Source organism: Canis lupus, chromosome 14, assembly GCF_048164855.1.
Source record: "Canis lupus baileyi chromosome 14, mCanLup2.hap1, whole genome shotgun sequence".
NCBI classification, from domain to species: domain Eukaryota; kingdom Metazoa; phylum Chordata; class Mammalia; order Carnivora; family Canidae; genus Canis; species Canis lupus.
Genome location: NC_132851.1, coordinates 19,767,799 through 19,790,463, shown reverse-complemented (window position 1 = coordinate 19,790,463; position 22,665 = coordinate 19,767,799). Strand labels below are relative to the sequence as shown.

Here is a 22,665-nt window from a genome sequence, read left to right as displayed (position 1 = left end):
ATCACTCTTTCTGGAGAAGCCAGCTGTCCTTTTGTGAGGAAAAATTCAGCAGTCTTATGAAGATATCCATGTTCCAAGACACTGAGGTCTCCTGCCTTTGGCCAGCACTAACTTGCCAGTTGTGTGAGGGAGCCATCATGGAAGCAAGTCCTCCACTCCCTCAAGTCATACCTTTGGATGATGGCAGCTCTGGCCAACATCGATTTTATTTATTTAGTCATGAGAAACAGAGAGGAGAGAGAGACAGAGACACAGGCAGAGGGAGAAGCAGGCTCCATGCAGGGAGCCCGACGCAGGACTCGATCCCGGGTCTCCAGGATCAAGCCCTGGGCCGAAGGCAGCACTAAACCGCTGAGCCACCCGGGCTGCCCTCTGGCCAACATCTTGATGGCAACCTCATGAGACACAGAGTTGGAAACACCCAGATTAAGCTCCTCTCAGATTCCCTGAACCCAGAAATTCTGTGAGATGATAAACTATGTTAAGCCACTAAATTTGGGGGGTTAATTTGTTAGATAGATAACTGATCCTCAAAAACTCCGAGACAGATAAATTGTTACCCATTTTATAGAAGAGCAAATCAAGGGCAGAGAGGTTAATTTGTTTCCATTCACCCAGCTGATATGTGGTGAGAGGCAGATTTCAAACCCAGATCTATAGTTTCCAGGGTCCAGGGTATTTCTGCTCCATCAGTATGCTTCCAAAGGCAAAATCAACAATACATACAGCAGATGGAAGGCAGCACCATAAGGCACCTGAGCCTCGGGGAGTCTTTGTGGCTGGGTTTGTTCTCTTCCTGAGATCAGCCCAGGGAATGACAAAGAAGGACACCACATGCATATGCACATCAACCTGAGTCCATACAACCCAAGAAGGGTTCTATGGGGAAAGCAGAGATCACTTTAACAAACATACACTGCATCACCTAAGACACCTAACAGATATTACACCATTAGCATTTAAAACCATGGGGTGAAAATTGGCTGATAATATCCCTTGCTCTCATATGATCTACATTTGCAGCTTTTAGGATGCCTGAACAAAATTAGACCTCACAGAAATAACTTTTAAATGCCAAATTTTTCTCTAACAGTTACCACAGGCTGGAAAAAGCAAGTAGAAGGCAAATCTGGGGCTGCACCATGCAGATGCTTGCCTAATCTTACAAGGCACATCTTGGGTGTGCTACATTCCTTCTTTCCCAGGTGCAATCTAAATCATCTCCTATGTCCCATTTTTCTTTAACTTCTTTGAGTTTGGCAGACATTAGGATTGAGCCCTAGATCATGCCTTCGGGTTTATGAGGACAGTAATCTGTCATCAGCACCTGCAGTGCCTTTTATCGGGCTCTGGCTGCACAAATTCCCCTGACTCTTACTTTCTGACAACTGATGGACTTTTCTCATCTCTAACCACGAAGACTCAACTCCATTCTTTTCTTTTGCGACAACACAATATGCTATTTTTTTCTGCCCCTGGGAAAATGAAGCATAGAGCTTGCTTGCTAAAAAGAAAAGGCTGCAGAAGGCTTGTTGTATTACTTGCCACCCTTCAAGGAGAGAGGCAAGGGGAATAGAGGTGGGGGTGCTTCTTTGGGCCCATACCTGATATCAATGTATCCAGCTCCATGTTTTGATTTTGGTCTGCTGCTCTCCAAAACTTCTTAAAGCAGAAACACAATATGTGCAAAATCAGAAAGGCGACATAGTACAGTAGTGAGGCACATGGCCTCCAGGGCCAGAATGTGCATTTTTAAAATACTTAGAAGAATTTCTGGCAAATTGTAACCACTCCACATTTGATTCATATAGGTAGGTTACATCTATTGAACAAACTCCCATTTCTTTAGAGACCTACCTCTACTCTCAGATAGTTTTATTTTCCTCATTCAATCCTCAAAAAACAAAAACAAAAACCATCCCAGCATATTAAGGTATTAGAATCCAAAAGAAAATGTTTTGAACAGTCTCTCCATCTCCCACATTCAGGACTAGGAATGTATTTTAAAGGCAAAATGTTCTGAATATACAGACATATGCATGAAGTCTTTCCTTGTAGTCTTTCCTTTGTGTTCTGTAAGTTTGAGGTGCTAGGGGTTACTTAACAGGACTGTATACACACAATAACATGTCCTATATTTGAAAAAATATTTAGATTCAATTAATAAACATATACTATTGGTTTCAGAGGTAGAGTTCAGTGATTCATCAGTCTTATATAATACCCAGTGCTCATCACATCACATGTCCTCCTTAATTCCCACCACTCAGTTACCCAACCCACCCCCCTTCCCTCCAGAGACCCTCAGTTTGTTTCCTAGGATTAAGAGTCTGCCTGTGTCCCCTGCCTGTGTCTTTTTTTTTTTAATTTTAATTTTTATTTATTTATGATAGTCACAGAGAGAGAGAGAGAGAGGGAGGCAGAGACATAGGCAGAGGGAGAAGCAGGCTCCATGCACCGGGAGCCTGACGTGGGATTTGATCCCGGGTCTCCAGGATCAGCGCCCTGGGCCAAAGGCAGGCGCCAAACCACTGCGCCACCCAGGGATCTCCCTGCCTGTGTCTCTGCCTCTCTCTCTCTCATGAATAAATAAATAAAAATCTTTAAAAAAAAAAAAGTTATGGTTTATCTCCCTCTCAGATTTTGTCTTATTTTTTCCTGTTTTCCCCTATGATCCTGTTTTGTTTCTTAAATTCCACGAGTAAAATGATATAATTGTCTTTCTGTGATTGACTTACTTCACTTAGCATAATACCCTCTAGTTCCATCCATGTCATTGCAAATGGCAAAGTTTCACTGTTTTTGTTGGCTGAGTAATATTCCATTGTGTATATAGACATCTTCTCTATTCATTCATCTGTTGATGGACACTGGGCTCTTTCCATAGTTTGCTATTGTGGACATTGCTGCTTTAAACTTTGGGGTTCAGGTGCCCCTTTGAATCACTATGTTTGTATCCTTTGGACAAATACCCAGTAGTGCAATTGCTGGGTTGGAGGGTAGCTTTATTTTCAACTTTTTGAGGAAACTCCGTACTGTTTTCTTTTCTTTTTAATTTTATAGTTTTACTTGAGAATCTAACCCTTGGTGGTGACTCCCTTTGTTAAATTTAGTTGTGCATTAGATGCGACTTCACTAGTAAACTAACTTCCTATGTCCCTGCCTGAAATGCTATAACAAACTGTAGCATGTTTTCTTTCTTAGCTCTGCATATACAGCCAGGGGCAGGTTACAGGGTCATTTTTTTCCAGAACTGGTTGAAGACAGAAGTATGGAGTCAGCAATAGTCTTTGGTAATAATCATTTCTACAAATGCTTTGAAAACTGTAGAGAGCACCTGGGCTACAGTTTTTGGAAAGATTTATTTATTTTAGAAGTGGGGAAGTAGAGAGGGAGAGAGAATCCCAAGCAGACTCCTTGCCAAGCATGGAACCTAACCCTATGACCCTGAGAACATGACCTGAGCCAAAATCAAGAACCCAAAGCTTAACTGACTGAGCCATCCAGGTGCCCCAGACCTTGGCTACCTCTTTTCATTGATTCTACCCAGTGTAGCTCATGCTGTAGTCTCAGGAACCAGTTCTGATGACTCCTCCCATCTTTCTCACACCCACAGAAAATGAAAATTCAGTGATGACTTTGAGTATAAGAACAGTGCTGGGCAGCCTGGGTAGCTCAGTGGTTTAGTGCCACCTTCGGCCCAGGGCATGATCCTGGAGACCCAGAATCGAGTCCCACATCGGGCTCCCTGCGTGGAGCCTGCTTCTCCCTCTGCTTGTGTCTCTGCCTGTCTGTTTCTCATGAATAAACAAATAAAATCTTTGGAAAAAAAATAGAACAGTGCTTTGTCAAGTCCACTGATCCATGAGGCAAATAGGACCTGGATTCCTTAGAATTATATTCTTATCAGGTAAGCGATTAGTTAAACCCACTCTACTGCTAACACTTGCCTTCTTATGAGTAATTCCTCTCCCACCACTTATTCCAATAACCCTACATACTCAGAAACACATACACAGAGACAGGTAGGGATTGGGTCCTACCTCTTGCTCCTTCTTAACAACAATGGCCAAACGTACCTTTTTGCAAAGTCTAACTTCTGTTTTCTACAATGGTGGTTCTCAAACTCTAGCATGAATTAAAATCACCTGGAGAACTTGTTACACCACAGACTGCTGGGTCTTACCCTCTTGTTTCTGATTCAGTAGGTCTGGGTTGACGCCCATGAATTTAAAATTTTTACCAGCTCCCAGGTGATGCTCAAATGACCTTATCTGGAAATTTCAAGTTAAGGTGAAGTAATACTGGGTTAGAGTGGGCCTTGAATCTAATGACTGCTGTCCTGATAAGGAAGACAGATGTAAAAATCAGAGACATACTCATGAAGAATAAGACCATGTGATGATGAAGGCAAAGATTAGAGTGATGTAGCAACACACCAAGGAACCCTGAAGATTGCCACAACCACTATAAACCAAGAAGAGAGGATTCTTGTGTAGAGATGTCAGAGGAAGTATGGCTTTGCCAATACTTTGATTTCAGATATCTAGCCTCCAGGATATAAAAGGATAAATTTCTGTTGTTTTAAGCCACCCAGCTGGTGGCACTTTGTTATGGCAACCATAGGAGACTAATAATACATAGCCATGGTGGGAGTTGAATAATTAACCCAATTTTTCATCCTTCCGCACACATTCTTGCCATGGCTTCTCCATGGGGATAGTATATTTCCCCATGGCTTGACTATTAGATTGGCCATGTGACTTCCACTGATAAATGACAAAGGGTAAGAAGTGAACACATCCCAGCTCAGAGCCAGGCTTTAAAAGTCTTGTGTGCTGGGCACCTGGGTGGCTCATTGGGTTAAGCAGCTGATTCTTTTTTTTTTTTTTTAAGATTTTATTTATTTATTCATGACAGACACACAGAGAGAGGCAGAGACATAGGCAAAGGGAGAAGCAAGCAGGTAGAAGCCTGATGTGGGACTCCATCCCAAGGACCCTGGAACACAACCTGAACCAAAGGCAGATGCTCAACCACTGAGTGACCCAGGTGCTCTGCAGCTCATTCTTGATTTTTGGCTCAGGTCATGATCTCAGGGCATTGAGATCAAGCCCTGTATTGGGCTCCCCATTCAGCGGGGAGTCTGCTTGAGATTCTCTTTCTCTGCCCCTCCCAAGCAAGTGCTGTCTCTCTAAAATAAATCTTAAAAAAAAAAAAAAAAAGGCTTGCATGCTTCCTTTTGCCCACTTATTCTTTTGCCATTACTATGAGAATGGCTGTCCCTTGAGTAGCCACTGCCCCTGACCCTAAGGTAGAGCTACCCCAACCTATCCATGAACCTGAAGCAAGGATAGCTGCCCCAGCCTTTTCCACTTAAAGCCACCAAGTCTAAAGCAATAGAAACCTTCTCATTCCACTCCCCATCACTTCCCTAAAAAAAACAAAAAAAAAAACCAAAAAAAAAAAAACCAAAAAAAAAAAACAAAAAAAAAAAGCCTTGGCCCAGACCTGGATTCTAGACATTGTCCTGCCATGGTGTTACCTGGGCATGATTTTCTCTGCCCTAATTGTGAAATGAGAAGGCTCAGATTCCCTTGTCTCTAAGTTGCTTTTGAATTGATTCCAGGTGTAGAAATATCTACTTCTGCTGGTATGGAACACTAAAACAAAAACAAAATATTAACTTGAAGTGTCATTGGGCAGAATGTAGATCTAATCATGACTGGGTAGTTTATTTACGTACTCCTTCAATTAGTCATCATTTATAGACACATTATGTATATATTATGTAGTTATTACAAGGCAAAGAAATAGTACTAGTGGCCTAAACATCGAAGGCAAGCAAAACCAGTCTACCCCTGTCCTCATGGAGCCAGTGGAATCATTCACATTACTTAAGTGAAACCCAGGTCTGAATCCTCCAGCAGGGTAGCAGAGGGAGTGGAGAGGAAGCCCACATTCAGGGGGTAAGTTGCAAGGCCATGACAAGACTCAGTAACAGAGGGGAATGCCAAATATCTCTTCTCACCCAGGCATTTTGGTCTCTAACCCTTTAGTAAGATTGCTCAATGGAAGCTTCAGATTAAAATCTCTTGAAGTACTTGAAAAACTTGAAAAAATAAAATTCTAGGGGTGGGAGTCCTCCTACCTCCAGAAATTCTGATTTACTTTGTTGGCATTAAAATCATTATTTTTTAACTGACCCCATCCACAAAAAAATAGGTCCAGAATTGCTGTTTGTTGTATACAGGATGTATCCCGTTAGTTTCTATTGCTGCATCACACACTAAACAAATTAACAAATAGAAAAGAATCAAATTTAGTAGCTTAAAACAATACTGATTTACTAGCTTACAGTTGTGTAGCTCAGAGGGCTCACTTGTATTCTCTGTTCAGGTTTTCAAAGACCTCAATCAGGTGTCAGGTGGGCTGAATGCTTATCTGAAGTCTCTGGGGAAGAATCCATTTCCAGCCTCATTCAAGTTGTTAGTAGAATCCTGTCCCTTATAGCTATAGGACTGAGGCCCCCTTCCGCTTGCTGGCTGTCTGCCAGGGGCCACCTGTATCCCTACTTACATGCCTGTCTCTTCAAAGAAGTAACATATGTGTTGAGTCCTCTTCATGCCTGGACTCTCTGAGTTCTCCTTCTGCTCTCCCCTTTGGCTACCAGTAGTAGAAAATTCTTTCTTGACAGATTATATTAGGTCCACCTGGATAGTCTTCCATTTTTATGGTCAGCTGTGCCTTTTAACATAATTCAATCACAGGAGGAATGACTCATTTGTAATGAGTTTAGGGGTCCTAGGTTCAGGGGATTCTAGTATAGAATCTTGAGGGTCATTTCTAGAAGTTCAGCCTACCATATATTACCTTGGTAATATATTACTATTGTTCGAATGAACGACAGTAGATCAACTGTTGCTTTACTGTAGCAAGGAGAAGGCATAGATGATCAAAGAGTGGCTGGTAAATAGGTCATTTCATCTTCACTGCACATGAGAATCACCTGTGGGTTTTTAAAACTTAAGTGTCCCTATTCAAATGCTCAGAAATCCAGATTCTGTGAGATTAATGCGAGGCTTAAGATTGTGTGTTTGTAAAAGGCTGTGCACAGACAAGCTTGGGAGCCATTGATGCTGCCTGTCCCATGGCTTTCTTCTACAAACGTTCTAAGGAAAGACTTAATGAGAGGGGAGAGAAAGCACTTGGATTTCAGTTCCTTCCACATTTTGAAATGCTTGGTTACAAATTAGGTTGGAAAATTATTTTACCCGTGGCAAATACCCATTGTGTCTCACTGAACAGGTCTCTGGCTACCGTACCAAGGATGGAAGCCTTGGGTTTGATTTGCACACAGCTCTATGGACACAGTTAAAGTATCACCAATGGCATTTAAGAGTGACATACAAGTATTTTTAAAATAGACAGCCATATTACTCAATAGTAGGACAAGGCACACATTCTTAGTGACCAGAAAAACAGGTGTGCAGGTACACAGAAAATTAAAAAAAAACAAAAACAAAAAAAAAACAAAAAAAAAAGGAAATCTAAAGAGTCATCTTTATGGGAAGAATCAAATATTTGTGCTTTCTTATTTTCCAGAGTAGTTTTTAGAAATTATATATATAATTATAATATATAATTATATATATATATGATGCCACTTCCACTCCCCCTATGCAAGGGGGTAAAAGAGCTGGGCGCTGAGTGGAAGTGGCATCATTCGAATTTCCAAGCTCCTCAAGGCCTTTAAAAAACTTACTATAGTCCCGAGTCATTATTTTCCCAAAACCATTCACTTACCGCTACCAGTCATAACTGCATCTGCGTTTCCACATGCAAGAAAACAAAAGGTTTGGGAACTTCATTTTTATCAGTATTTGCCAGCTCTGGAACTCTATTGCCCTCCACGTGATTCTTTCTCCTGTCTGCTTACAGCACCAACACCGGGGGTGAGGACACAGGGTCAGAAGTCGAAAGAACGCTAATTCTTGGGTGCTGTGGTTAACTGTCGGGCCCCATCACAGACCGCCAATGGGCTTCCAGGCCACAGAAGCTGAAAGTCTCCCAGCTGGGAAGCAAGGCAGCCTAACATCCTCTAACATCCTCAGGTGGGGATCCTGGTTCCTGGATTTGAGGAACCCAAAAGCCTTGAGGAGGACGCCTGTTTGGAGTTTTTAAGCCCCCCCCCCCCCGACCCGTGTTAAATTTATCTCCACCTCTAGCACCTGGAGGCTGGGACAAAGCTCTACCACCTGGCGGGACCCTCCAGAACCCCGCGGAGCCCGGGGCGCACAGCAACAACTTTCAGCCGCACCCCGTGCAGCGGGCTCTGCTCTCCTCGCTAACCCGTGGAACAAGCCCACGAGATCCCAGCACAGACCTCGCCGCCTCCATCCCTCCGCACGACCCCCGCCAGGTGCTCACCCGCTTCCAAATGTCAGCGGAGAACTCAATCTCGGGTCTCTAGTCAGCGCCGAACGAAGCCCAGCGCAGGGCATCTTGGGAAATGTAGTCCCTTCCTCGTCTGGGGAGGTGGGGAGGTCGCTGGTTCTGCCCACGGGACAACTCCGGGAAGGGTCGTCCCGCCTGGGCCGCCTGCAGCGGGGGCTGCGGCCCGAGAGTGCGGACGGGGCCGTCCCCTGCCGAGGATCCGGGGCGGCCCCCCGGGTTAGAGGCACGTGGTGGAACTACATTTCCCAGGCCGCCCTGCGCGAAGCCGGAGCCGGCAGCCTCGCTCTGCGTGACCGCGGCAGGTTGGTCCTAGAGCAGATGAGCGCAGAATATTTAGGCGAAAGCGCGAGGAGGGGGGAGCGCGGGGCAGGAGGAGTATCTCGGCCGGGAAAATTATGCATGCGTTAGGGAAGCTCTGAGAGAATGGCTGTGGAAGGTAAGGGACGCTTGGGCATTTTAAGCTCCCTCTCCCAACCCGCGCACCCCAATACACACGTCCCTGATGAATCTTGGGGAACGTGGGGAGGAGAGAGGAGAGGGGGTGGTGGCGAGCGGGCCCTTTCCTCCTACACCTCTTGGCACTCACCTGAGCCACGGAAGGCCAGTAGGCGCTTCCTTCAGTTGCTTTGGAAAGACACGTAGGTGCGCAGGACTTTGGGGTTGGAGGCGAAGAGTACCCCCAAGGCGGCACGGTGCGCTGGGAGCGGGCGGGGAGCCGGGGAGACCGGCAGGAGGTCGAAGCCCCGAGCCTCCCCTGTCGCCGCCCCTCGCACCGCGGTCGGCGGGGTGGCCTCCGGACGGGGGATTCTGGTTTTGCACCCCCGACACGTGGGAGGGGACCCCGGCCAGGTGCGTCATCGGGAAGCACGGTCCTCGACCGGGGCCAGGGCCCCCATCCTGCACACCCCGGGCAGCGGCGGCAGCGGATGTACTCAGGGGCGTTGGAGGTGTTCCCACACCTGCCTCTGTTAATACGACCATCCCGAGGTTAGCAAACTTTGCAGAAAAGAAATGGAAATCAGCCAGGAATAAAAAAAAGAACAACCAGCCTCTTCCGTTTGGGTGAATCCTTTCTCTGAAGACCACCTTCCTCTCTTTCCTAGTTTAATTTTGGCCTTTGGCTTTGCGGTTTTGGCTCTACAATAACTGTCTCCTTCGAATCTCCCGGTTGAAAGCAGGGGCAGGAGGTTGGTGAGGGATCCCCAGTTTTCATTTTAGATTCTCTTCCCTTGGGACACAGACTTTTTTTTTTTTTTTTTGTGGAGGGCAGTTCATGGGGAAGAATATGTGGACCAGATGTGTTTGCGATGTCACATTAGAGGTCAAATTGTGCCTGAATGATAAAATAATTGTGTGACTGAAGGAGAGCCTACAGTTACCCGCAGAGTTAGGTCTCCTGAGTGTGGCTCAGGTAAGGGGCACTGGGATAGGAAGGAGAGGGCATGCCGACCAGCTGCATCTGGCTCCTTGCCAAGGGGAAATGAGCCTGTTCCTTGTAGTCTAGAGGGAATCACAGGGCTTGCTTCCGTCTTCCTCCCTGCCCAAGAAGAGAGCAATCGAACTACCCTTACTCCTGCTCTCATTATAATTACTTAACCACCTGAAGTAGCAACAACCTAGTTCTTCTGCTCAGTACCTTACCTCAAAAAACTATAGTCGTTGGACTGAGGTTCTGAGCTTTATATTTATTATATTCACATCCGTGGTTTCTATATTACATATCCTAACATACATGGCTCTGAAAAAAAAAATAGCCAAAGAGGTTTGTAAGTTTTCTCAACAGTGCAAATGTACTAATAAGGTGAGAATCTGGCTTTCTGCATTGTTACAGTTGATGGTAAGTGAAATTAGACTTCAGATGAGTGAGAAAAGATAAAAAAGCTAAAGCTCATCTTGAGCTTTGGGCCAAGGTTAGGTTGACCTGCTGACACCCCTTCTGCCTCACCCTTCACGTGACCTTGACTATCCTCTTTTCACTTTTTTGTGTTCCCAAGTGAGGGACACTCCCACTGGTTGCCAGCCCTCCGTGCATTTGAAAACAATTTCCTGTTCAGTGTAAGAAGTATAAAATTAGTCATATTTCTTGTCTGATGGGTTATTATACCAGCAACGGCAGACCTTGCAAAAACAAGAGCTTCAAAATGAAGTACACATGGACTGCAGAGGCTTATTTTATTTTCTAGAGATTTATTGGTTCAAGTGCTTGTCTCGTAGGCAGGAGATCCTGAGTTTGAATCACGATGAGGTCTCAACTTGAGGAATAAAGCAAGTCCTTTATACTTTGACTGCAAAGAGGATTCCTAGTTCTGTTTTTGCAAAGACAGTTTGCTCAGCTTAGACTGGGCCCTTCTTGGCTACTCCCACCTGATCTTTCAAACAGCTCAGGAAAAACTTCACCACTTCTGGGAACCTGTCTCAACCCTCTTACCCTCTGCCTTCCCAGCTTTCTGCCCTAGTCTGTGGGCGGTGCCTTCTGCACTATGCTTCCCTAGTACCTGTGCTTACACCTATTTTAACATTTCCATACTTAATTTCTCGATAGACTGACTATAAGACTGTAACCCTTTCAAGGCTGGGATCTTGTATGCTTTGCTGTCCCAGCCAATATTGCAGTACCTGACCCATAGTAGGTAGATACTCAGTGAATGATTATGGAATGTATGGGAAATAAATTCATGACCACTTTTGTAACTGACTCCATAAGTGTGCGTAGGGCTTTCTTAGGAGCCTAAATGCAACAAGACTTCTGAGAGATTTGAAGGTAGGGGAGATTTTTTTTTTTTTTTTTAAGACTTTATTTATTCATTCATGACAGACACAGAGGCAGAGACACAGGGAGAAGCAGGCTCCCTGCAGCGAGCCTGATGCAGGGCTCCATCCCAGAACCTGGGATCACTACCTGAGCCAAAGGCAGACCCTCAATCACTGAGCCAACCAGGCACCCTGAAGATAGGGGAGAGTTTTAAAGGGAGCGCTCCTCTTTAGTCTTTTGTCCTGATACTTGAAGAGTCCTTTAGAAAAGTGGTTCTTATTGGAGGGTAACAGTCCTAGTGCATTACTGGGATATATTGGGGCACTATTGGTATTTTTTGTCCATGGGTCCCTCAGCTGTGTGTCCCTCAGCGCATGGCCATCCCATACAAAGTTCACAACCCAAAACCAAGTAACAGCTTGTGTCCCTAAGTTCATTGAGAAACACTGATTCAGAGAAGGAATTTTTGCCGGAGGACCTGGATAGGAAATAGGTACTTAACATCTGAACTTTAGTTTCTGTATCTGGGAAAAAGTCACACTACTGTTTACTTCCCAGGAGAGTTGGGACGATTTAATAAAGGAGAGAGCTTACGGGAGGGTGCTTAGAACATAGATCCTCAGTAAATGTTTTTGTGTTCCCATCCTTCTTAAAAAAAAAAAAAAAAAAAAAAACCTTTTTGGCATGTTTCATATCTTGCATTTTCACTTACTCATACAAGCCTAATTAGTAGCAAATTAGAAGGTTTTTTTTTATCATGTGTAACCTGTTTAAGCTTGACCTTGTGTTAAGTGTATAGTGTTAAAAGTATTAAAGGTGTTAAGAACAAATTGGGAGGGAGCTCTTTCATTTTGCTGAACCTGTAGCCTTGAGTTTAAAATGACAAAGAGGTGCCCTTTGTTTTTGGCTACCATGGGTTCTGTTTTCTTTGAATTTAATTACAGTATCTTGTTTCTATTCCTTAGCCTGGTGGAGACCCATGCCTCGTGTTTATGGTCAGCTGGGCAGCTTAGAGTTGTGCTTTCCAGCCATAGAGCACATGGTCTGCATTCAGGTTGGGATTATGTTTACATCCATTGTCTTTCTTCAAAAAAAAAATAATAGTATTTTAGAAAGTTACCCCGAATAGCTGGAAAAATTAGGGCCACCAGAGAGGAGGTAGCATGCAGAAACCACAAAGTAATCCATTCCCCATGGATGGACTGTGTAGATGATTGTGTCCATGAGGTGATGTTTAACAGACATGGATTGCATTATTATACAGGGAAAGGAAAAAAGTAGAGTCCTCAGGGACAGTGTTGTATTCACCTTTGTATTCCAAGATTGGTGGTTGGCACTTAAAGGACTGGGACAGTTTCACTGTTACAGTTTCACTGTCACTGAAACTGTGACAGTTTCACAAACGGGGTAAAAATGCCCCGAAACAAGAGAACAGTATTCCTACTCCTTATTCCCATTTTCTTTCCTCCTTGCTTTAACCTCAGTGCTACATAAAGAAAGTGGGGAGGATAAACTTCACGTGTAGTGTTTCTATTTCAGATCTAATGGACTAGTCTCTCTTATGTGGCAGAAAAATGATTTCCAATATTCAGCACTACCCCTCCCCAAAGAATTCAAATGGAAGGTGGTATGCTCTAAATGACATCTGCGTTAAGGAATCTGAGTTTTCCGTCCTAAACGAAGAAATTGACTCTCAAATGGCCTCCAAGTCATTCAACACTCAGGTTTTATGGTTTTCCTCCTATAAAAGAGCAAAAAAACTGCCATCAGGAAGATATTGTAAGGATACATAATAGCAGCTGGGGGAAAGGGCAAATGAGCTAGTCAAACATGTATAGCAGAAGCAGTCATAAATGAAGGCTCTCTATTCCACTTGAATTCAGAACTGAATCACAGGGACTCATGGAAGACTAAAGTGCCCTCTTTATAACAAGACTCCATGGGTTTTGGGTTTTGGTTTTGGTTTTGAGTTGGATGATAAAGCAGACTCGCTAATACTGCATCCAAGCAGAGAGCATACCCCTCCTAGGAGTGCCTCCCCCTGTATCAGCCTGGGGAGCCATGGAGTATAGGTTCCTGCAGCAGCAAGTGGGACTCAAGGGGAGGATAGAGGCCCAAGCCACGTGTCCTTTGTTCCCTTTTATAGACTTGCATCTTAGTAGTTATTTCCTCTTTCGGAAAGAACCCAGGAGAGAGTAAAGAGAGACTGGAAGTGTCCTCATGGATTTCCCCTTATATGAGCCAGAAGGAAGGAGGGAGATAGCTCCTGGTGCTCACCCACCGACATGTTTCTAACTGCATTTCCTTCTTGAGACCCTCCTTTGTAATCCCATCTTCTACTTGGTGCTGCTGTGTGTGGGTAGGCACTGTGTCTTAGGCCATACCCATGGTAGACCCTTCATGAAGCTTGTTGAATGAATGACAGGAGGACAATTAACAGGTAGATTATGGATGCTTCTGATTCCCACCTGTGTTCACATATAGAGTAGGAGCCGTTGAAGCAATGGAAGTTTAGACCGGTTTCCCTAACCATTTCTAATCTGCATCATGATGTTGTTATTCAACTAACTCCTGCCTGATTCTCTTCCACTTATCACCAAGGGGTCTTTTTTTTTTTTTTTTTAACCTAAATTTAATTTTTTTCTCTAGCACATAAGATCTAACTTTCCTGTACCAGCAGCTTCTATGAATCCCTTTAAGATCTGAGTGTGGTGAATAGAAGCCCATCATCAAAAATTCCTGTCCAGTGGAAGAAGCAGGTTCATACCCTGCCTCCATGCTTGCTGGGACAGTGGTTCCTGCCACTTCTTGAGGACCTCTCAACCAGTTCAGACACGGCTTCAGTTTAATCCTACTCTTAAAAAAAAAAAAAAAAATTATTTATTCATGAGAGAGATAGAGGCAGAGGGAAGAGAAACAGGCTCCTCGCAGGGGATCACACCCTGAGCTGAAGGCAGACTCTCATCCGCTGAGCCCCCCAGGCATCTCTCAATTTAATCCTACTCTTGCATTGCCTGGCCCAGCCCTTTCTTTCTTAGTGTAGTCTTAAGCCAGAAGAAACCAGGGCAGGTGCTCATTAGGGGAGATTGCATAGAACCTTGCTGCGGTAACTGTGTTCTGCTCTGCTGAGTCACAGGGGATGCTGTGGTGACCTGCTACAGGAGGGGTATCCCGGGATCTGAAGCTGGTGCTTGAACTCCAGGAGTGTCATATGTTGTGCATTTAATTAGGAGACGGGTAGGGAATTGAAAACTCTTTTCACCGACATTCATAAAGGTTTTGCATCTTCTGTTCATAGCCAAAAGAACACAGCCTGTGTGCCAGGGAAGTCTCCTAGATTTGGGGAGGGGAGGAGTCTAATAAAGAAGGGAGCTTAGCCCATTCTGTATCTCCTCATCATTACTTTGCTGAAGAACACCAAGATGCAGATAGGTGGAATGATCTAAGTGCTAAGTACAAGCAGCAAAACGTAGGAGGTATGAGAACAAATGGAGCATTTAGTTCTGAGCTGGATGGGATAGCCTAACCAAGGGGGTAGTGTTCAAGTGAGTTTTGGACCAGGATATTGATGGGGGGGGGGGATGGGAGAAAGAGCATAAAACAGTGGTGTCGGTAGAGTATTTCTACCAAATGGATTTCCCCCCCCCCCCCCCCCCAAAGTCCTGGTGTTGTGGTTGTTCAGCCCTTTTAGGGCAGGAAAGTGAATGAGAATGCTACTAAGCCATGTCTGGTACAGTCCTCTTCCTGTGGGCTCTATTATCTGCTTGGCCAAACCTCCAGCACTCCCCACAGTCCAGTTGGATCTTGCATATGGTCCTTTTGAAACCACAGGAGCAAGCAAGGAAAGCTGCTCTCTTGTAAATCAAGCTGATTTCTCCCCAATTTTCTGAAGTGGAATGTAGCAGCGCTACCAGCTCTGAGCTGGCTCATGAGAGCAAACTTGGCTATATTTAGTCTGGTTTTTCTAAAGTGTGGGTGCAAGAAGCTGCTTGCACAGCTTGCCTCCCCGAGTGAAGAGCACAAAGGGGTGGCAGCTGTTGGGTGACAGGGGCGGCCACCTCACCAACTTCAGACTTTTTCCAAGGGCACTGAGGTTGGGAGGAGCCAGCTGCCAAGTTCAGTTCTTTGCTCCTCAGCTGCCCTTGGTGCTGTGTTTGGTGCTACTCTTTAGGAAATCGCAAGTCTTCAGTGATTTGACATTTGCTTATAGATGATCCTAGAGTATGAAGCCTCGGCTATAGCTAATCTGGAGAGCGGGGACCGGAATGAGGTCAGTCCTGCTTGTGTCTCACCGTGGGGGCTCTAGCTGTATTTAAATGTATGAGCTCTGCAGCTAGACTGGGTGTGAACCCCAGCTCTGCCGAGGACCTGCTACGTGGGCCTGGGTAATTCACTGAATAGCTCTGAGACTTCTTTACTAATTTAGCAAATGAGAATATTAATAGGAATGACCTCATAGGCATATTGAGAGCATTAGATTAGTATCAGTAAAGTTCTTTAAGACCCATTCTGGTAGTTGCTCAATAAATACTCAGTAAATGTTAGACAACGTGATGGCAATGATGTCTCCTTCCTGCCGCACTTAAGAAAGCATCTAAGCTATTTTTATGGCTTTGTGATACAGTGTCTGGTATAATAGGTACTCAGGGAAGGAATCTAGGTTCTCAGCATTGGCATAAGACCAACCAAATGTACTTGATAAAATGAGGCATCTTCACTTTTAATGTATTAGTTGAATATCTGATTCCCTATCATAATTAGGCAACAGAGGGAAGTAAAAGCTATAACAAGACTATATTCACTAAAGGGTCATCACTTATATGATTCCCCCCCCACCCCAAAACCTACTTGCCACTTAACACCTGCTGTTTTGTTGGTGTAGCTCTCTAATGGTCTCAGGATCCTCCAGCCATACAATATGTAAATTGATTGCAAAGCAAAATTTCAGATCTTGTGAAAGAAGAAAAATGTCAAGCACTCTGAAATTGACATTGGGTCACAGCTGTATGATTCCATTAGTTTTCCAGAGCAGATATGCCTGAGTTACACCAGATGCATTACAGAAGACCATAATCAACCTAATGGTGACTTGATAGGCACCAAAGAAGAATATTAGGATCATTTAAGGATCAAGAAGTCTTTGGCAAAAATTGATGCCTAATATATGTATTTTTTTAGGGAGGGGAAGGTCTATATAAATAGGCCATAAAGAGTCAAAGGTGAAATGAAAAATGTTTTGTCCTGCTTATATAAATCTTTTAGAAGGTACACAACAAAAAATTGGATTCTTTTTGTCTAATAATTAACACATTTACAATCATAATCTAAATTTGCTTAAATTTCTCCGTATCTCCTGAGATGAAATATCTAAACTATTCATGATTTTGAAACTTGAGTCCCTATTTCAAATATTCTTTGTTCTATATTAGCAGGTTAAGAAATTTAAAATGAGTTATATAAGTATCACTTACATACCATAAAATGCACCTTTTGTAGTTCTTTAAGTTTTGACAAATATAATGTATTCAGTCTTATAACTACTACAATCAAATTTAATTCCTACACCCCAAAATGTTTCCTTGTGCCTCTTTGTGGTTACCCTTCACCCACAGCTCCTGACAAATACTGCTGAGTCTTGCCTTTTCAGAATGGCATGTAAGTGATATACTATGTTGTCTTCTAGAATGGCTTCTTTCATTTATCTTAATGCACTTGAGCTTCACCCATGTTATTGTATGTATCCACTCAGTCCTTTTGTTACTGAGTACTGATTCCCTGAATGGACATACCACAGTCTATCTATTCACCAAATGAGGTACAATTGGGTTGTTTCCAGTTTTTGGTAAATGTGAATAACTACTATAAATAGTTTTTGTGTGAACATAAGTTTCTCTTGTATAAATAGGTAGGCATGAGGTTTTTGAGTCCTGTAGTAGATGTGTGTTAACTTTATAAGGAACTGCCAAACATTTTTAGAGTTACTGTGCCTCACGTGTGATACTGTGCCAGATTTTCCTCAGTTTGGATTTTCTCTGCATTGACAAATCATTGGTATTGACAATCTTACGGAAATAAGGGGATTACATTACAGGGTAGAGTTTAGGCAGATGGGATTAGGAGGAGTAGATTTTCAGAGGTGGGCTCTTTGTGCTACATTAGACAAGAGTGTAGCATGGCCATGGCAACTATACACCCTTGATTTAGATGTTAGTCCAGCTCTCAAACATGGATCTAGCCTAGAAATGCCACTGTTTTTGCATCCAAAAGAAAGCTGTTAAATTCTTGTGTTACTTACTCTAAAAGGCCCTTTTATCAAGCTCTAGATACTGAATCATTGTTGTCACATAAGGGAAGAAGCCCCAAATGAGGAAAGGCTTACCTGGGAGAATGATAGGCAAGAGCAGGAGGACAGGAAAGGGAAGACCATGTTTGAATCCACAGAAGAGTTGCTTACCCTGAGTGGGGAACAAACTTACTTGTCCCTGAAGGGAGTGGGCCTTATTTGCCAAGGGGAGTCATGAGTTCCGTTTTTGTGAAGCCTAAGAAAAGCTTAGTTGACTGTATCTAGTGTGATTTAAATTTTGAGGATGGCAGGGACCAGGGGCTTGTTTTGCACCTGTGTGCCATTCTGATCTAGAGTCGAGTCTTTCATCAGCTGTTCCTTTATATAGTGGGAGCAGTGCTTGTTTCACTTGCAAAGACCACTTTTTACCTGGCCTCAAACTTGATATAAGACCTGATGGCAGAATTGTTTCCAAGCACAAACAGTCTTAGAGGTATAATTTGGATAGTAATAAACTAGGATTTCCAGGATTTTTCCACTGGTCCATGTAACTGTGACATAGACCACTTGAATCTGGGATTGCTACAGAAATCCTGAATGCCTGTGCATTACATGGAGGTGAAAATGTTATTAACCAGACTTCAGTAGATGTACCTTGCCCTTGATTTTTGTCTTGGGTTTGCAATTGCCACCTTGGTGACCAGTGATTTACAGGTGTAGGAGAGAGCAACCAGTCACCAAGCAGTGGAGGTGGAGCATCCCATCTCTCAACCTTGGTTGAGTCAGTAGATGTGTGTCAGGGCCTTGTGATGTCCGAGCTCTTGCTTTCTTTTTTCTATTTTCTGATAAAACTTATCTTTTTTTTATGTTGGGGGTCCTTAATAAATACTTCTGTGTGGATAAACTGGGATTGACAGTTTGTATTGCAGTCATTGAGGAAGTTTGTGTGGGTATAGCATTTCTGTAGCTTAGAATTAAAATATTTTTCATTTTATATTCACAAATATTAAGTACTTCTTAATAGTTGAGTTTAATAGTCCTAATATGGCTGGGTATGCTGGGGAAAAGAGGTATGTTGGATCCTGACCTCTTTTTAGGTCTTTTCTTAATGATGAAATTCTCTCCTGGGACACTTAATAACACCCACATTCCTAATTCCCTACCTTGGATGTGTTGTTGTTGTTGTTGTTTTGGTAAATCAGAAGTGGGGCCTGGGTCCTGAGTCATTCTTACTAAATACGTTTGAGAGACCCTGATATAGGGGCAGGGTTCTTGCTCCTCTTAGGATATTAGATTGTTAACCCCTTTACCACTGTATATACAATTTGTGTACGGACATTACAGGCATTTTTCGCTGGGGAAAAGACTGGGGCTTTCATTCTGTTTTCACAGAGGTGAGGGATGAGTAATATGAGCCCTATGAGAACATGCATTTGACTTTTTCTTGTACAACTTCAGTGCCTACAGCTGTGTCTGACACATTGCAGGCATACAATTATTGAGGAAACAAGATAACTAATGTTTTGTGTCTACTCTGAGCCAGGTTCCTGGTGTCCATTCTAAACCTTAGTTTTCAAAATGCAGTGGGTTGGGTGGTTTTCCCATCTGGTAATTGAGGGAATTTAGGTCCAGAGAAGATAGGCTATTTCCCTCAGGCCACACAGCTAACTTGTGATGGAACCAGGCTTCGTTGCCAAACGTGCCATATTCCGGAGTCCTTTCTTGCTGTACTGTGTCGCTTTCTGGTTTTGTTCTAGTTCAGTTGTTTGGTTCTAGTTTACTAGCTCTGTCAGGGAAATGTTAGTAATTTAAGAAAAACAACATTATAGTAAAACAAATCATTGCTTATTTGGGCTCTGAAGTAGGAAAAACTCAGGTATTTGAGTTGAATCAGTAATGTGTTTATCTGATACAGCTCTGTACAGTTTTACTACTTTCCTTGTAAGGAGCCCCAGGTCTTCAGGTTTTTGTTTGTTTTCCCATGCTGCCTTCCAGGTTCACAATTAGTGTAAATTTCTACTTGATTTGGACAGGAAGGATTCACTGTGCACTCGTGATAGGCTCAGCACTCTGAATGGTGCAGGGCAATATAAAAGAATCTAAGGCTGTAAACCTTCCCATCGTGAGACTTACAATCATGTCAGAGATTCAAGATCTGTATTGCGAACGTATCCCAGTAGAAAAGGTGCAGGCATGGACAGGGCATGTGGGTAGGGCAGGCTGTGTGTGGGGGCTGTGCTCTCTTAATCAGGGAAGCTACCACACCCGCAGCAATGGCCCACCCACTTTCCTGGGCTCCCCAGGAGAAGTCAGCATAGTTTTAAAGAAAAGCGTGAATGAACTGCTACAGAAAGCTTGGTCATAACCTGGAGAAATTGTAAACACAAGCTGAAGTAATAAGAGAAAAGGAAAAGATGTGAGAAATCTTTCATAGGGGGAGAGGATGGTAAGATTTGGGATTGCTTCCTTATAGGGTGTGGCAGACATAATTGCTCCCGACTCTCCACTGCCAAAAAAATAAAGTCCAAACTCCTTCCAGAGTCCTTCCCAGGCTATGGCCTTCCTGCTCCAGAATGATTTCCCTCCCTCTTCGTTTAGGATCTGCCCTGATAGTCTGTGGAGCCCAGAGATCAGCTGTCTGCTGGCTCTCTGTGTACCTTGGGATCTCACTCCCCACAGCATTGCTTAGGCTCTTCTCCCCCTCCCCCCCAGTGCCTGTCTCCCACGGGTTCACTTGGTGTCCTCCCATCCTTCTGTGCACATGTCTACAGCAAGAGGATAGGTGGGTGTGAGATGGAGATCTTCCCATATGAGAACTGTGTGTCTACCAGGCAATTACAGTGCTGAAGGGGTAGGATGAGGAAGCTGAGGGAGATGGGAAGAAGCAACAAGTGGTAGCAGGAAACATGTCAGGATGGAGTGTGCCGGCGTCACTGATGGTCAACACCTGCCAGCGAGGTGTGCGCTGGGAAGTGTCCACGGGGTTTGGCAAGTAGTAAAATATATTCTAATGAAATGGGGAAGCAAATACATATTATAATTTAAGGTTTAAGTGGGTGATGAGGACACCACTCTTGATGCAAAAGTATTGAAGAATGAGGGAGAAGTAGTTATAGCAAGAGAGTGATTGAAATTAAAGGAGCTTTAAACATGGTGAGAAGACCTAAGGAGAGAGGTGGAGGCCCTTACCTAGCTGGGAAGCAAGTTCAAAAGAAGCTTTTCTTTTTCTTTCTTTTTTTTTTTTAAGCTAGAAATATTTGAGTTTGTAGATGATGTGTGTGAAATAACCAGTGGGGAGAGAGTTTGAAGATACAAAGAAGGGAATATTGGTAGAGCAAGGACCATCAAGAGTTTAGATGGATTACCTCTTGGAGAAATTTTTTTTTTTTTCTGGAAGGGGTGGATGGTGCCTGGTGCAAATGAGTGTCATAACTAAAATACTAAAGTACTAAACTATCAAGATACACTAATACCTATACTATGTGATAGGCATGGTCTTAACTGTTTCTCCTATAATAAGTCATTCACCTTCACATCAGTCCTATATGGTAAGTAGTAGTATCATCTCTGTTTGTAAATAATGAAAGGGGCACAGAGAGGTTAAGTAACTTGCCCGTAGTCACTCAGCTGGAAAGTGGTAGAGCCGGAATTTGTTAAAAACAGAAGATGTCTGTCCATTTTCCTAGTTAAGAAACGTTCAGGAATACTGCATTAAGATACTACCATCCTTTGAATCCTCTTTAAAAATGAGGCTACTGAAGGATGACCTTTAAGAACATACAGGTCATTGCTGTTTTTCTTGTGAATTAGTTTATTTTGTAATAACTCCAGGTCAGATATGTATGGAATAGGACTTTGAACTCACAAATGTTGGAGGAAGGTATCATTTTCAGTAGTCCTTTTCCAGAGAGGTTAGTCCTTGGTGAGTGCTTGCCTGTGGAACCAGGTGTTGGGTGCACAGTCCAGCCAGTAGGTGCCCCAAGGGCACTCTGATCCTACAACTTGGGTTTGGGCTTTCAGGTAAACAGTAAGGTTAACGCCCCAAAGGAAAAGTTTTCACTTTTGGGTACAGAGAGTAAACTTAGCCAGTATCACAATTTGCCAAGAAAAGAACATGCTCCCTATTTCCTCCTGTATCTTGCTCCTTTCCTGCTTTTAAAACTTGAAGATTTAGGTTTCCAGGCTAGGCTGCTAATGCCGTTGTCCCGGATTCTTATGGTAATGGAGAGTGATTTTTTTTTTTTTCTGGCTGATTCTTGGACTGTTGCTTGCTAAGTGCCTCTGTACACCCCCATGAAATTCCTGCCTCCCTTTGACCTGCTTTGCCTGGCCAGAGTTTCTTAATTGAAACTCAATAGCTGGTAGCTTTTGGCACCCGCGTGTTTGCTAGGGCTCACCCCAAGGCCATCATCAGTGAAATCATACCGCCTTGGCTTTACACAGCACTCTGTGCTTTCCAAAGTACAGTTTCTCATCTGAACCACAGATGATCCATTGGCAGCTGGGACAGATGCTCTTGTTCCCATTTCATAAATAAGGATGTGAAAGTTCCCTCACCCAAGGTCACATAACATATTGGTGGCAAAGCTTAGATTTAGAACTTGGTGTCTTGAGTCTTTTTATGGCTTCTATTACTGCTGCCATGATTGAAGGGATGGCACAATGCCTACTGTGAAGGGGTTTGCAAGTGGGATGTTCTACAAGGGATCAAGAATTTTTCTGAAATTATAGATGACAGCAGTCAGAGTGGGGTCCTCTAGTTCTCTAGAGGCACCCAATCCTTAGGTCAAGTAGTGAGAAGTTCCTTTTTTTCCCCCCTCTCCCATTATTTTGTTGATTTGCCATAACTATCTTCTAAATAGCTATATTAAAGTAATATTTAAACATATTTTTTTCTGAATATGAAAATCCTTCATAGTCCCCATAGACAAAAGAAGGAACAAACTAGGGATAACAGTAACTAGCATTTATTTAGGCACTCAATGATACTAGCAGCCAGGGTTGCTCTTCAACCGATATACCCTGGTACAGCTATATTGGTTTTTGATAGCCAATGACTTCTGAATATCTTACCTGTTCCCAATCCCATGAGATGGTTCTTAATATTCTCTCCATTTCCTACATGAAAAAATTGAGGCCCAGAGAGCTTAAATAATTTCCTCAGGGTCACCAG

General features: G+C 43.4%; 1 protein-coding gene and 1 long non-coding RNA gene across 10 annotated transcripts in view; one reads left to right on the top strand and one right to left on the bottom strand.

The window, feature by feature from the left end:
* Positions 1-8,854, bottom strand: part of LOC140603751 (uncharacterized) — a 285,757-nt gene extending 276,903 nt beyond the window's left edge. For 2 of the 6 annotated variants that reach the window (XR_012006745.1, XR_012006743.1), the window contains exon 1: positions 8,431-8,850. This is a non-coding gene — a long non-coding RNA (uncharacterized lncRNA). Of the gene's footprint in view, positions 1-8,430 lie in introns of all 6 variants that reach the window. The other 4 variants (XR_012006742.1, XR_012006741.1, XR_012006744.1 and 1 more) reach the window with 4 other exon arrangements.
* The window catches only part of SAMD12 (sterile alpha motif domain containing 12), a 377,750-nt gene continuing 363,838 nt past the window's right edge, over positions 8,754-22,665 (top strand). For all 4 annotated transcript variants that reach the window (XM_072774312.1, XM_072774311.1, XM_072774314.1 and 1 more), the window contains exon 1: positions 8,754-8,893. In XM_072774312.1, coding sequence (XP_072630413.1) covers positions 8,881-8,893 — 13 coding nt within the window. In that variant the 5' untranslated portion in view covers positions 8,754-8,880. The remainder of the gene's footprint in view (positions 8,894-22,665) is intronic.